The sequence below is a fragment of the Diadema antillarum genome, unplaced genomic scaffold, assembly GCF_040938485.1.
Source record: "Diadema antillarum isolate AM-2024a unplaced genomic scaffold, OU_Dant_1.0 seq00000840_RagTag, whole genome shotgun sequence".
Classification (NCBI taxonomy): domain Eukaryota; kingdom Metazoa; phylum Echinodermata; class Echinoidea; order Diadematoida; family Diadematidae; genus Diadema; species Diadema antillarum.
In genome coordinates, this window is record NW_027271716.1 from 33133 (window position 1) to 47019 (window position 13887).

Below are 13887 nucleotides of genomic sequence, written 5' to 3' on the forward strand. Positions count from 1 at the left end.
ATTATACAACATTATTATCCAATCTAACATACAGCATAACATAATCTTCACTCTAACATCATTAATCCACATATCATAGTGAACCAGCGAACATAACATAAATCTCTATATACAAAAAAAAATCACAATAATGACAAACTCAGAATATTACAAAAACAAATTAATACAGCCACAAAACTATTTACGTCTGATTTGGTGTTCAGACCCTGAAGTAATGGTGAGGAGGAGACTTCAGCTGTTGTCAGTGCCTGCAGCATGTCTTGCGCGTGCCCTGCCCTAATGCGTGGGGTTGCTGTGCCATGACTCTCCTGCCTGAAATGCAGCCCTGCGTTGTAGGCCGATCAGCTTCCTCTCTACTCCTATCACCCGTGAGTTAGAAGAGCATGTCCTGCTCTGACAGATGTTCAGATCCAACTGATTTTGCCCTTCAAATTTGCCTTCCTTGTCGCCTCTAATATAACTCCAACCTCTTCTGTGCTTAAACTGGTTCCAACTAGCTTTCCCCTTTTTATTACATGTCCCTTTTCTTTCCAACTAATTCTCCCTTTTTGCTTTAAACCTATCCCAACTATCTCCCCCTAACTAAATACCTATCCTTTCCTACAAACTCTCCCTTTCTAAATTAGCTATATTCTACCCTGACTCCACTGAGCTTCCCTCTTTCTTCTTCACTGTCCCTTCTCACTAACCACTTCTCTCCACCTGGCTTTCCCGATTTTGAATTTCTATGCTGTTTACCTCTGTTGTCCCCATTCCCACCTGATAACTTGCCTGAACAAAGGAATCTCACACATTCCACACTAGCACTCTCATTCACATCGTGACAGAGACCACAGACATTTATAAATTTCACAGATTTCTCAGATTTTCTCTTTCTCGACATACATTGTATAGTTGGTTTGTTTTTTATCCTTTCACGAAATATTTTCTCTCAATAAAGTGGGCATGTTGTATTTATCATGAAAGCTTAAAAGTCTGGAAAACTGGTCAACATCAGAACTAGAAAGCCATGTTCGATGACCATAATATGATGATTCTACTGTGATAAAAGATAACACGGGAAAAAGTAGAGTTTTGATTTTCTTCATTTATATTCTATTTCGTTTTCATAGTCAGTGATAGTCGGGTAGCCCTTTCAGCTTTAACCAAGAACTGTTCTGCTAAGGGGCCCTACTTTCCAGAGTATCCAATGATATTTTACAGACAAGGAGCTACACAGACCTCTTATTATACGACTGCTTTAGCAATTCATAAAACCTTCTATATGTCTCATAATATGTTACTTACATCGTTACATTGTACATGATTGGTTTTAATGTTTTCTTTAATTCTGTTGAATGGTTTTTAATTTACACATTTTGTACAATGTTGTAACTACATGCAAGATACAACTTTCGATTGTTCTCCTCACGGGTCATATAACTGCAGAAATTCATCACAATATAAAAGTACATTTTCAAAGTCCATCATTTCTATCATCTTAATAATTATTTCTCCCTTCTGAGATAGAGGTATACGTCTTCACAGTTTTGATATTCTTTGTATTGTTCATGCGCATAATCATAAACATAAATCAAACTTATCATGAGCTTATGATCTCTCTGAGCAAGGCTGATTTAAACCATCCGATTCATTCTCTGCTACACACGTAAGGTTGATTTTCGCCATTGGTTGGTAATACATCGTATACATACAGACGACATTTTCAATCTAAAGATGGGGCGTGCAGTGACATGGCTATTTTGATTTTATTTTCGCTAAGTTATCCTGTAGATCCTGTGTTGTGGATGGTAAGAATGATAAAGAATGCATACAATTAAACGATTTAAGGTTAATGGTTTTCAAATACTTTCGAAGTTGGGACCACAAGGTCATTCGTAAAAGGCGTTCATTTTTAGACATGGCGTTATCATGATATGACAAATTATCAATGAACGAAACTTGCTAATGGGTTATAAAACGTTCAAAATACATAGACGCTAGTAAGCCTACTTAATGAGCAAGATTTTTTTTTTACTTGGCTTAGTAAGAATCATAGGGTTTGGACTTGCTTTTGAACAATATATTAATTTCTGATTGGGGACAATCCCTGAATATACCAGGGATGACTTGCAGTAGAATGAGTATCCTCTGTCGTTATGCATTCAAGGAGCCAACATGTGGATATTATCAAATTTGTCCGTAATTTTCTTCTTAGAGCAGGCAAATCGAAATTCTGCCGATCTGCTCCAGACTCTTGAATAATATCACGCAGTTTGTAAGCTATGAATAAGTGTATTGTAGTAATGTCACGTGAGTAAGTGAGGGGACCGCACTATACGAGTTAGCTTTTTAGTAGCCCCTCAATTTTCATTTCCATCAAACAAGATATGTTGTATGTTACAATAATATATTGTCATTTTGATGTTTGTATCACCTATGTATATTGTTTGGAAATCAAAATAAAAACAAGAATGAATGAATGATATAATATCATGATTTAAAAAAGTTTGCATCACGCAGATCTAACTCTGGCAGCATTGAGGGCAATCTATGCATATAGTAGTCGGGAAACTTCGAGGTGGTGAGGTTGAGAGAGTCAACTCCTTAGTACCAGCCCTGTTCCAGCGAATTTCTTTTCGAAGAGAGCATCAACACGTCTGCTGTGGTCTTCAGACATGATGTTCTTCCAGTCACCGACAATCCCTGTAAGAGTATAATCGTAATGAAAATAAGATAAAATCAACATACAGACTTGGTGACAGTTAAACAAACCGGTTACAGTTAAACAAACCGCTTTCTTCTAACTTTTCGTCACCATCAATTTCTTTATATTTTGTTGTCTTGTTGTGCTGTGTTGTGGCAGAGCGTACGAACCTTTTCTGAAGAACGACTTGTTGTCACTCTCATCAATCTCGTCCTTCAAGTCTTCAGAAAATTTGACGCTCTTTTTCATGGCGTCAAACGAACTGAGGGCGACTATTTTATCTATGACGTCATTGGGGAGTGACTTGCCCATGAATTCGGCAATCTGCACGACAGCTTTCCGCGGATCCTGTAGTGAGAAGAAAACGAGGAGATTACAGAAAAATTTTACACCTCCATGTCCGCTCTCTCTGAAAAATAAATAAATAAATGAATAAATGAATGAATGAATTAATGAATAAATAAATAAATAGATAAATGAATAGATAAATAAATGAATAAATAATTAAATATATAAATAATAGCTCAATACACGAGTCACAAGGTGAGGGATGTTCCTATTACATACCAAGGCTTGTCATGTTCGGAGCAAGTTTCATTTAACTATTAAGCTTTTGCCCAACGTCAGTTTCCTTCGCACATGCGTAGACTACAAATTTCGACTTGCAAGAGGCTGTTAATTCTCCTGTAGCTACACTGTATTTTTAAATGGATTTTAACATGTCACGTAAAGAAGAAACAATGATAACTCTGACCTGTTTCATGTTTTCGTAGGTAAGAAAGAGGACGTTGGGGTGATTTCTCAGCTTGGTCCAGTACAGGGTGTGGTCAAAGTAGTCTCCTCCGGGCACTATGACATCAACATTGAAATAAACAAGGTAAATGTTGATACGTCTCATCAAATCTTGACAAAGCAATCCAGATTTGGCTTATTAATAACTGGGTTAATATTTTCTTTCCTTTTTTCCCCAGTGGTCACGTGCAGATAAAGCTTGATTAATGTGACGGTACAAAATCATAATTTATAATGCAATCCTCAAAAGACCTCATAGAAACTGCTAGATAAACAAGCGTCTTCAAGTGTTCGCGGTTGTTGCTTTTTAGTTTGGTGGGATTTACTTCTAATATCTTTTCGCAAATTTAAGAAAAACTTCAACATACTCTTATAAGTATTAAATAGTCAAGAAGAGAGCGATGTTCGCAACAAGCGTCTTCAAGTGTTCGGGGTTGTTGCTTTTTAGTTGGGTGGGATTTACTTCTAATATTTTTTCGCAAATTTAAGAAAAACTTCAACATACTCTTATAAGTATTAAATAGTCAAGAAGAGAGCGATGTTCGCAAATTCTTCATGAAATCCCAATCAGATCCCTGTGATTTGTACATTGTTTCGCATATGTGAAAGCTGTCAAGTTCTTTCCGTCATATCTCCCGCATTTTTAAGACATTCCAACGAACGTTTGGTATATTGTTTCCATACAATGTCTTTTGATAATCATTATTAGCGAACAAATTTCTGTAAGGTTTGCCAAATATAGGGAATATGCAATCCGATGTAGTTTGTAAGTCATATCAATCCTTAAACAGTGATTGACATTTATGTCATTGACAGAATCTTGGTTCAGAAGATTTTCTTGTATAGGCGTATATACATGGAATCTGAGGTAAAATAGCGGGAAACTTATCGTAAGATATATCAGTGTGTATGACACGTATTTAGATATTCATTTGGCCACATAAGTGATGTTAAAAGTATCATGAATCAGCCTAAATATGTATTTGCACTACATGGTCAGGTTTTGAGTCACGTGTTCTTCGTGCATTAGGACTTGCCTCAGATCAGCACTTCTTTTACTGGCCCCAAATTTTGGAACTTTCTCTATGATAGTATGAAACAAGTTCTAAGTTTAAACACATTCACATTCAAACTGAAGAAGTTCATAAATTCCTATAGAGCTGAATGAGTTACATTTTAATTAGCATTGATTTTGAGCCTTCTTTTTTATTCGTTATACTCATTCTTTTCTTTTCTTTTATCTATTCCTTTCCTACATATACCTCGGTGATCCATCGCATCATATGCCTCGCGTGTGCTGGTATAGACCCTTCATCTCGTCTCCCTTCTCGATTTTTTTCTGTCCTCATGTCTCTTTCTGTTTCTTCTTTCAAAAATATTTCCTCCTTTTCCCTCACTGTGTTCTTTTTTCTCTCTCTATCTTTCTTTTTACAAGAGAGGTTGCTTGTGTTTGATTGTCCGTCTGTTTGTTTGTTTGTTTGTTTGTATAGGTCTATATGTGTTGTGCACCTTTTATATTATATTCAGCAAATTGCTTCTTTGATGTTATTTAGTCTGTTTGTCCACGAGGAGACTGCAAAATACAAACTTAGCTTTTTAGTTTGCATGTCTCCTCCATTTCCTGCAACTTTAGTTTTAATTCAATTTTCATTTGCTTCTGTGATGCGTAGTATTGATAACTTTACGTATTTTTCTTTGTTACTACATTGTATTGATATTGTGTTATTTTGTGTATAAAAATGTTTTACATTGTTGGAAATGAAATAAACGAAATGAAATGAAATGAAATGAAACACGACATTCGCATACGTGTGAGAACTACGTACAAATTGCGCAAGGATGGTTTGCGGCTTCATTTTCGAGTTGCATACGGCTCCATTGTCGGAGGAAATGTCCCGTGACGAAGAAGATTTATGACGAAAATTTGATTACAGTTCGTTATTCCGAAGGTTCGTTATTCCAAAGCTTCGTTTTTCCGAATATTCGTTATTCCGAAGGTTCGTTAATTCGAAAATGTGATAAGGTTTGTTCCGAAGGTTCATTAATCCGAAAATTAAATAAGGTTCGTTAATCCGAAAATGAAACAAGCTCGTTATTCCGAAGGTTCGTTACGGACCCTATTTCATTTTCGGATCAACGAATATTCGGAATAACGAACCCTATTTCATTTTCGGATTACCGAACCTTCGGAATAACGAATAATATTTCATTTTCGGATAAACGAGCCTTCGGAATAGCGAACCCTATTTCATTTTCGAATTAACGAACCTTCGGAATAACGCCACAAATGTTCGGATTAACGAACCATTTTTCATTTTCGGATTAACGAACCTCTAGGTATAGGGAATTTGCGTGTTTCGGATTAACGAACCTTCGGGATAATGAACCTTCGGAATAACGAACAGCACCCACAATTTGATGGTATTCATGATGGCGATGATTGTTCCTTCCATTCTTATGTGTCAAAGGAAATGGTGCGTGGTATGGAATGGCGAATATGAGAGCTTGGCCTTGGACATTGGGAGAAGCAGATGAAGAAAAGAAACACAAGGTAGAGAAGAATAAAGGGTGTAAGTAAACGACACAATTATGATATCACTCATAGCCATAAATGTGAGTTGATAGGTTATAAAAAGAGGAGAGAGAATAAAATACTTGACCAAGAGCAATAGAGAAAGATTAGTATTAACAGGGAAATGAGTGTTCTAAATAGTGGGGTGATAGTGGTGTTGAGTAGATCTCTGTACCTCTTCCCGCGAGGAATTCTTCCATGAACTGGTCAAAGGACTCGTATTTGGGCATGGCTTTTATGTACTGGCAGAAGTGATAGTACGACACGGCCGTGTCCTTTGGGTTTCTGGCCACGTAAATGGCCTTGACCTTCGGGTCATCGCGAAGGTCTTCCGGAAGCCACTGTGGCATCACGTGAGTCTTGAGAATTCTGGGAGAATCGTGAGGCATGTCGTCAGCAGCATCACAGTTTGTACGGGCAGTTTGCAACTGTTGAAGAAGTTTCAAAACATTCGATCCCGTGCTAGGTTCATTCGTTGCTTCCTTTGTAGTCTGCAACTAGAAAGAAACATGTAACAGGACATGTAAATGCATAACATGAGGTAAGAATCACAGTGGTATAAGATGCAGTCGCGAATAGTTGCGAGAGGGTTACAAAAAAGAATGAGCTAAAAAACGTTTAGAAACATTTTATTCCCCATAATTATTGAGATAGACCTCTATGCCTATAATTTTAATGTAAGATTCCTTCAATTTTCTTTCGTTGTAGCTTTGCTTTAGTTTTGTTGTAGTTGTTGTGGTTGTTGTGGTTGTTGGAGAGGATAATTTGATCAATTCTTTCTAGGACTAATGTCTTGTGTGATCTGTAATGGGCCTCGTCACACAAACGCGAAGAGTGGTCGCCGACCCCCAGCACACGAAAAATATCTAGCGGCCATCGACAACCAATCGACGACCACATCCCAAAATATTTGAGCAGCAACTGGTTGCCGACTATGATTACTGACCAATGGAAAATCATTTGACGACAATTTGAAAAGCGCTTCAAAGATCAGCATCGAAAAATTTTCAACTGACTAAAACCGGTCACCGACTGGTCTTCGCTCATGACTTTTGACCAGGGCTAAAACCTAGGCAGAACATATTTTTTTACTTACACAAACATACATATATATATATATATATATATATATGATATAGCGCTTCGTGCGACAAAAGATCAACTTTCTTTCCTTCAGTTTCTACCGCGATGATGAACATCTTCCGTACTATATATATATATATATATATATATATATATATATATATATTTATATACATATATGTATATAAATACTGTATATATTTCATTATATATATATATATACATATATGTATATAAATACTGTATATATTTCATATATATATATTTCATTCATTATATATATATGTATATATACATACATGTTATATACACATACTGAGAAAGAGAGGAAATGAGATCATAGTACTTCGTGCATGGACTCGAAATCTGGCGTCTCCAAGAATTTCACTTCGTTCGAGATGTTCTTCCCTTCCAGCGCCTTCTCGTCCCCGTCCTCCTTTACGAGGTACGCGATTAGCTGGGCCCATGTGGTGCCTGGAGAGGGGCAAGAGAAGAGACTAACACTGATGTTAAAATGAGGTCAAATGATATGGTCTTCTTAAGAGGAAACCCAAACCCAAAGAGAAATGTGGATGGAGTGATAGCAGCAACATCAGTAGAATACATCAGTGAAAGTTTGAGGAAAATCGGAAAATCGATGCAAAAGTTATAAAGTTTTAAAATTTTGGTGTTGGAACAACTGGTTGAGGGGACTACTAGTGGTTATTACACTACTAGTGTGGTCAACAATGTAAAGAAAATATAAAGGGAATTCCACAAAAATTCCCTTTTTTCATGAAAATTACACATTCCATCAACTTGATACTGCAGACATACAGTGTATGTTACTAGGTAGCGATTATTCCCCTGCTTTCTGAAAGCGGTTAGTCAAGTATTCTTTTATTATGCTTGAAAAGCAAATTATTGTAGAATTCCTTTTATATATTCTTTAAATTGTTGTCCATACTCAAAGAGATTTTCCCTAGTGACCTTTTAGAGTGCGGAGTCTTCATACGCCCTGTACTAATTGTTTTGTGAGCGCAAGGGGAGCACTGGATGACAACAAGGCGGTAGGCTCACCCCTCGTACTAACACGCTAGCAAGAAACGAGCAACCGAGGAGCAGCCCAAATCAAGTGCGTACTCGCGTAAAAGTTCAGAAGTTCGCGTAATACGCGCTGTAGAAATGTATACTTAGTACACAAAGTCCGCCATCACTAGTGGGTACAATGCACCGAACTAAAACATAGTGGAATGCGTGTTCACCCAGGAAATACCACAGAACTCTTACACATAGAAGAATCATACCCATTCACAACCCGCTGAGCTCGGTGTCGCCACCGCGCACCCCGGATGTGACGCCTCAGTGCACACGCCGCCATGTTGCTTAGCGGTACCTCCGCAGCTCCTCGCGAGTACGGTACGGTCAACTCACTGATCGGACAGTATGACAGCCGCTATAGCCCTTTATATTTACTTGAACTTGTAAACTGTCAAACTGGTACTTCTCAATCCAGCGTTGACCACAGATTCATGTACTCATTTATGTTATTTATTTCACACTCTTCTCTGAAAGTTGTCTGTATTGAAACAGGTGTTTTTTTCCCCTTTCGGATAGATCTATTTGACTTCGGAGACGTGATCTGCTTTGGTATAAAATAATCTAAGACGCGCGCCTGTCCTTGTCCTGCCATTTTTCTGATACCCCTCTCAACCCTATGCCTTGCATTTTTCCCCTCCAATGATATTGTAAGAAGATGTGTGTTCGTGCTTTTGATTTTTCTCCCACTAAACAGGTCAAATTAAATTTTCAGTCAGTCCAGTTGTAAAAATCAATGATTTGTGGATATGATCATGTAATACATCTTCCCCATCTGACACTCATTCAACATATTAGAAATGTGGAAGACAACATCACCTTAATTATCTATATTCCTGCTGTTATCATTATCATTAGTAGTGTGTAGTACAATGTAGTTACCACTATCGCACATATTGGTATAAGAAGCAATATGCCTATAGGCATGTATACACAGTATATCTGTATACATGAAATAAAACAGAAATCGAGTTCATGCTAATCACCGACAATTTATTTCACCACACCAATTTTTGAGCGATTTGCAACAACACTTGAGAAAGAGCGAATCGCTCAAATATTTGTGTGCTGTAAATAAATTGTTGGTGATCAACATGAAATTGGTTTCTGTTTTACTTTCGATATCATGATATTGCTGCACCAACATGTAGACTACCTGGTACTCAATCAATATATATATATATATATATATATATATATATATATAAATCAATATATATATATATATATATATATATATATAATTATCTATGTATATATATATATATATAATTATCTATGTATATATATATATATATAGATATAGATATATAATATATATATATATATATGTATTCACACATTCACACACACACACACATTACAAGCATGAACTCCTTTCAAGATTGTCTTCCACAAAAAACAGAAAGTTAAGTTGGACAGAGTTAATTTTCCTGATTTTTTACAATTTATTTGACATTCATCAAGGTCAAAGTTGATTGCTGAGAATCAACCACAGTACAGTGATACCATTTGCTTGAAGTACACGTACCATTATCATACCTAATACGGCGGCTATAATCACAGGCAGTACATGCGTCAGGAACATATTATGCAAATGATAGGCAAGACCACCAGTGTCGCAAATTTGTGACAACTATTGTAATCACAAAATCAAATGCATTTTCTATACATCTATAATGGACATGCAATAGGGCAACAACATAAAATTCATGAATAATGAACACTGTCTGGCAAGATTATCTAAGGCAATACATCAATATAGTGCACAATTTCACTTGCCCTTGATAGCTTCAAGCGTGATTCAAAAAGAAAATCCTAATGAGTGTAAAAACGCACTATGGTATAGTATGAAAACATATTGTGTTGATCCGCATGCACTATGGCAATATAAATCTACGAATTATGAACACTGAAAAGAACACTAAAGGCATTCCTGGCAACAGTATTAAAGGCAATACATTTGTAAATGTAAGATTTCACTTGTAGTTAGCTCAGCATGATTCAAAATTAAATCCTTAGTAATGAGTTTAACAAACACTATCCCATACACTGTGTAGTATGAAAACATAATTTGGTAACAACATGTAAGCAAAACAAGTATCACAGATATACAACCAATGTTGTATATCACGAAAGCAAATGCCTGTATAATCAACTATCATGCAATATAGCAACAACATAAAATCCATAAATAATGAACACTGTCGGGCAAGAATATCAAATGCATTCTTGGCATAACAATATCAACTAAAGGCAATACATGAACATCTGTATAATACAAGATTTCACACGCACCCATTTGCTTCAAACGAAATTCAAAGTAAAATCTAAAGAGTGTGAAAACATACTACACAGCATCTCAAAGCATGTACATGTAGGCAAAACAAGTGTCACAAATAAGACAACTACATGCATTGTATATCATGAAAGCAAATGCATGTACAATCACTTAGCATACAATATGGCAGCAAAATAAAACCATGAATAATGGACACTGGCAAGAATATAAAAAAAATATCAAAGGCAATACTGTATAATCCAAGATTTCACTTGCACTTGTTCGCTTCAAGCACAATTCAAAATGAAATCCTTATGAGTGTGAAAACATACTATATGGTATAGTACGAAATGTTAACGTGGCAACAATATGTAGGCAAGACAAGTCTCTCAAATACATGTATGACAAATATTGCATATTGCGAAAGCAATGTCCCGGGGTTACTTTAATAGAGTACACAGTCAGTCTAGACAATCTAGTATCTAAACGACTGTAGTGTTGTCACTGACACTGACACTGGCCCACCACTGGTTCTGTGACTCTAACTAGCTAGACAAGAATAAATCTACGTGTAAAGTTTACACCTAAGCTCAAATTTACATAAATTTACACTTTTTTCATGTACAAAGCTGTTCGCCCCAACACACAACGTACAGAGTGTAATATAGCCCCGGGGCCTAAATTAGGCCTACTTGATCTTTTTTATCTTGCATAGTAGAACTAGTTGGTGGTAAACAGATATGTCGACGGCAAACACAAAATCCAGTGTCTGGGACTACCTTTGCTACTGCGCTCACAAGAAAGCCAACATACGACCGATCCGCCTAATTGTAACGTTACTTGGGGAATTAATTTACTAGTTATTCTCATCATGGCTTGGTGTCAAACTTACCTGTTTCAAAATCCTTTTGTCAAGTGATTTGTGCAGCTTACAGCCGCACAATACGGCATTTTAATGCCTCGCTCAGAGTCTCGGAACGTCAGAAAAACACGGTACAACATGCAGTCACTGTATGTGGATAGCGTCTGCTGGGATTTGCACGCAAAAAAGTTCCGCTAAGCAAAATGGCGGACGTCACGTGACAATGAGTCGAGCGACGGCGACAAAACGGGTGGCGAGTGATTCTTCTATGTGTAAGAGTTCTGTGGGAAATACACAGCTACCAAAACTTGCTACCACCGCCATTTTGCTAGGGCAATTTTTCCTTATATGGAGTGCGGGCTGTGTCTCCGAAGCGCAAGACCATTGTCGTGTACAAACGTGCATTGTTACGTCATAATCACTAGCCACTGGACGGCGTACTCTTGCTTGCGCGCGTACCAGTGGCCCAGTCTGACCGCGCCTAAGCGTGCACTCCATATAAGGAAAAATTGCCCTAGCAAGATGGCGACGCAACACGGTAATTTGGCTGCACGGTCTCGTGTTTGTTGGGAATAGGGACACGCATTCCACTATGTCTTAGTTCGGTGGTACAATGGCGACCCCCATGAAATCACTGACACCATTGTAGAGTCCGCCCTCTAGTGGTGGGGAGGAGAAAAAAATTTCTTTGTCCACACTTGACCTCATAACATCTAGTAGTCTCCTCATGCAGTGGTTTCAAAACCAAAACTTTAAAAATTCATAACTTTTGCATCGATTGTCCGATTTTCCTCAGACTTTCACTATATGTTATATTGGTGTTGCTGCTTTCACTCAATCCACATTGCTCTTCGGGTTTGGGTTTCCTTTAATCTAGAGTTGCTTCTGCACTGTTTGACACTGTTCCACCAGAAGGTCCTGACAATATCATTACCCTATCTTTGCTTGGTGAGACTTCATACACCTAGGTCGAGAGGAACATGATGGGCAAGGAACATTTTGTATCAAGGACTTCACTTGACGTAATTCGATCTCGGGACCTTCCGATTGAAGATCTACAATGCCTAAATCCACTGTGAAATAGTTCCATCACTGAAAGCATGCTTAAGTACTGATATGAAAATCAAACCTGAGTAAGTCAGAGATATGGTTTCATGACATTTGCTCCTGCGACAATGGCTCCCATGGAACACTTGCACGCTAAGCCAAACATAAATCTACCCACCAACATTACGCTAACCCTAATCCTAATCCTCATATCAAACTAAACCTAAAACCCCATTACAAACCTCCATCTGACCATAAGTCCTCGACGAAAAAACGACAGGAGCAAATGTCTCGGGAGCAAATGTCGTGTCACTCAGAGATGTACTGTATTTGCCTTTCAATAATACGCTGTGCGACCAAAATAGGCCAAACAGTGAATACAAACCACCTTGATTTTGATTATCATTATGCGATGTCGGAACCTAGAGGAAAATTATGCACAGAAGAGCTGAATTAATTACCTGTTTTGGGGTAGGTGACGACGAAAACGTCGTCGGGCCGAGTTTTGAAAGCCTTGGTCTTCTCGATGCAGTGGGGTGTCATGAAGACAGCGAGAATAACTCCATCCTTCTCATAGCAAACACTCCTGGCGCAAGCAGGAATCTGGTCCATCAGGGACCTTCCAGCAGCAGCAGCAGCAGCAGGGGTGCTTTCTATTACCATAAGGGACAGAAAAAGAGGAAGGGGTGCATTGTTAGTTGGTGGAGACAAACGAAAAAAGTCATAGCAAACTGGTAAACGAAAATTAAACACTACTGTATACCATTCGGTCACACGGATTTCACTATCCATTAAAAGAATTATAGGATATTGCCATGTTAACAAAAATATTGGCGAATCAATCAACAAGCATTGGTTGCTAGTGTTCTTGACGTGGGTGGAACTCGAATAAAGCATACTAATTAAAAATTTAGATTGATGTCACACGACTGCTCAATGAATTAAAGTCTTCGCCAAGTCGTGTGCCGTTCTATATCAGTTTGCAAATTCAACCTTGTCGGCAATTCTTACTGACTCTTGAAACTTTGAAGCTTTGAACTGCATAAAAGAAATGTTTCATGCAACTTTTGTCAGAAAAAAAAAGAATAGCAGTGTAACTACGTAGGGACACTTACCACTGGAGCTAGACATTGAAATGAATTCAAACAGAAGAAATGAAGGAAAGAAAAGTGTATGTAAAAATACACTGACAAAGTCTCTTGACTGACTAATGAGCCCTTTGAGCCGCCAATGTAGAATGCCACCTTGATCAGTGCTTATTGATATAGATTGTTATCAAAAGAGCAATCTATGGAAACAGTAGCTGACTCAACAACGTCTATATCTCACATAATGAGAGCAGTATCTGTACAGTGTGAACGATTGTACGGAGGCAATCAAAGTTCATACTATTACGACGTTCCTAGCTCTCTCTCTCTCTCTCTCTCTCTCTCTCTAAGTTGTGTTTGTTTTGATTTTGTTCAAAGTCCATCTGACAGAAGAAGCGG

General features: G+C 37.7%; 1 protein-coding gene across 1 annotated transcript; it reads right to left on the bottom strand.

The window, feature by feature from the left end:
- Positions 1 to 2578: 2578 nt before the first annotated feature.
- LOC139740205 (sulfotransferase 1A1-like) lies at positions 2579 to 13649 on the bottom strand. The gene is made up of 7 exons (XM_071650790.1): positions 13516 to 13649; positions 12862 to 13053; positions 7480 to 7607; positions 6226 to 6547; positions 3441 to 3535; positions 2857 to 3034; positions 2579 to 2685 (listed from the first exon to the last, which is right to left on the bottom strand). The coding sequence occupies exons 1-7, from the start codon at positions 13529 to 13531 to the stop codon at positions 2579 to 2581; spliced, it is 1038 nt and encodes a 345-aa protein (XP_071506891.1). The 5' UTR covers positions 13532 to 13649.
- Between the last annotated feature and the right edge of the window lie 238 nt (positions 13650 to 13887).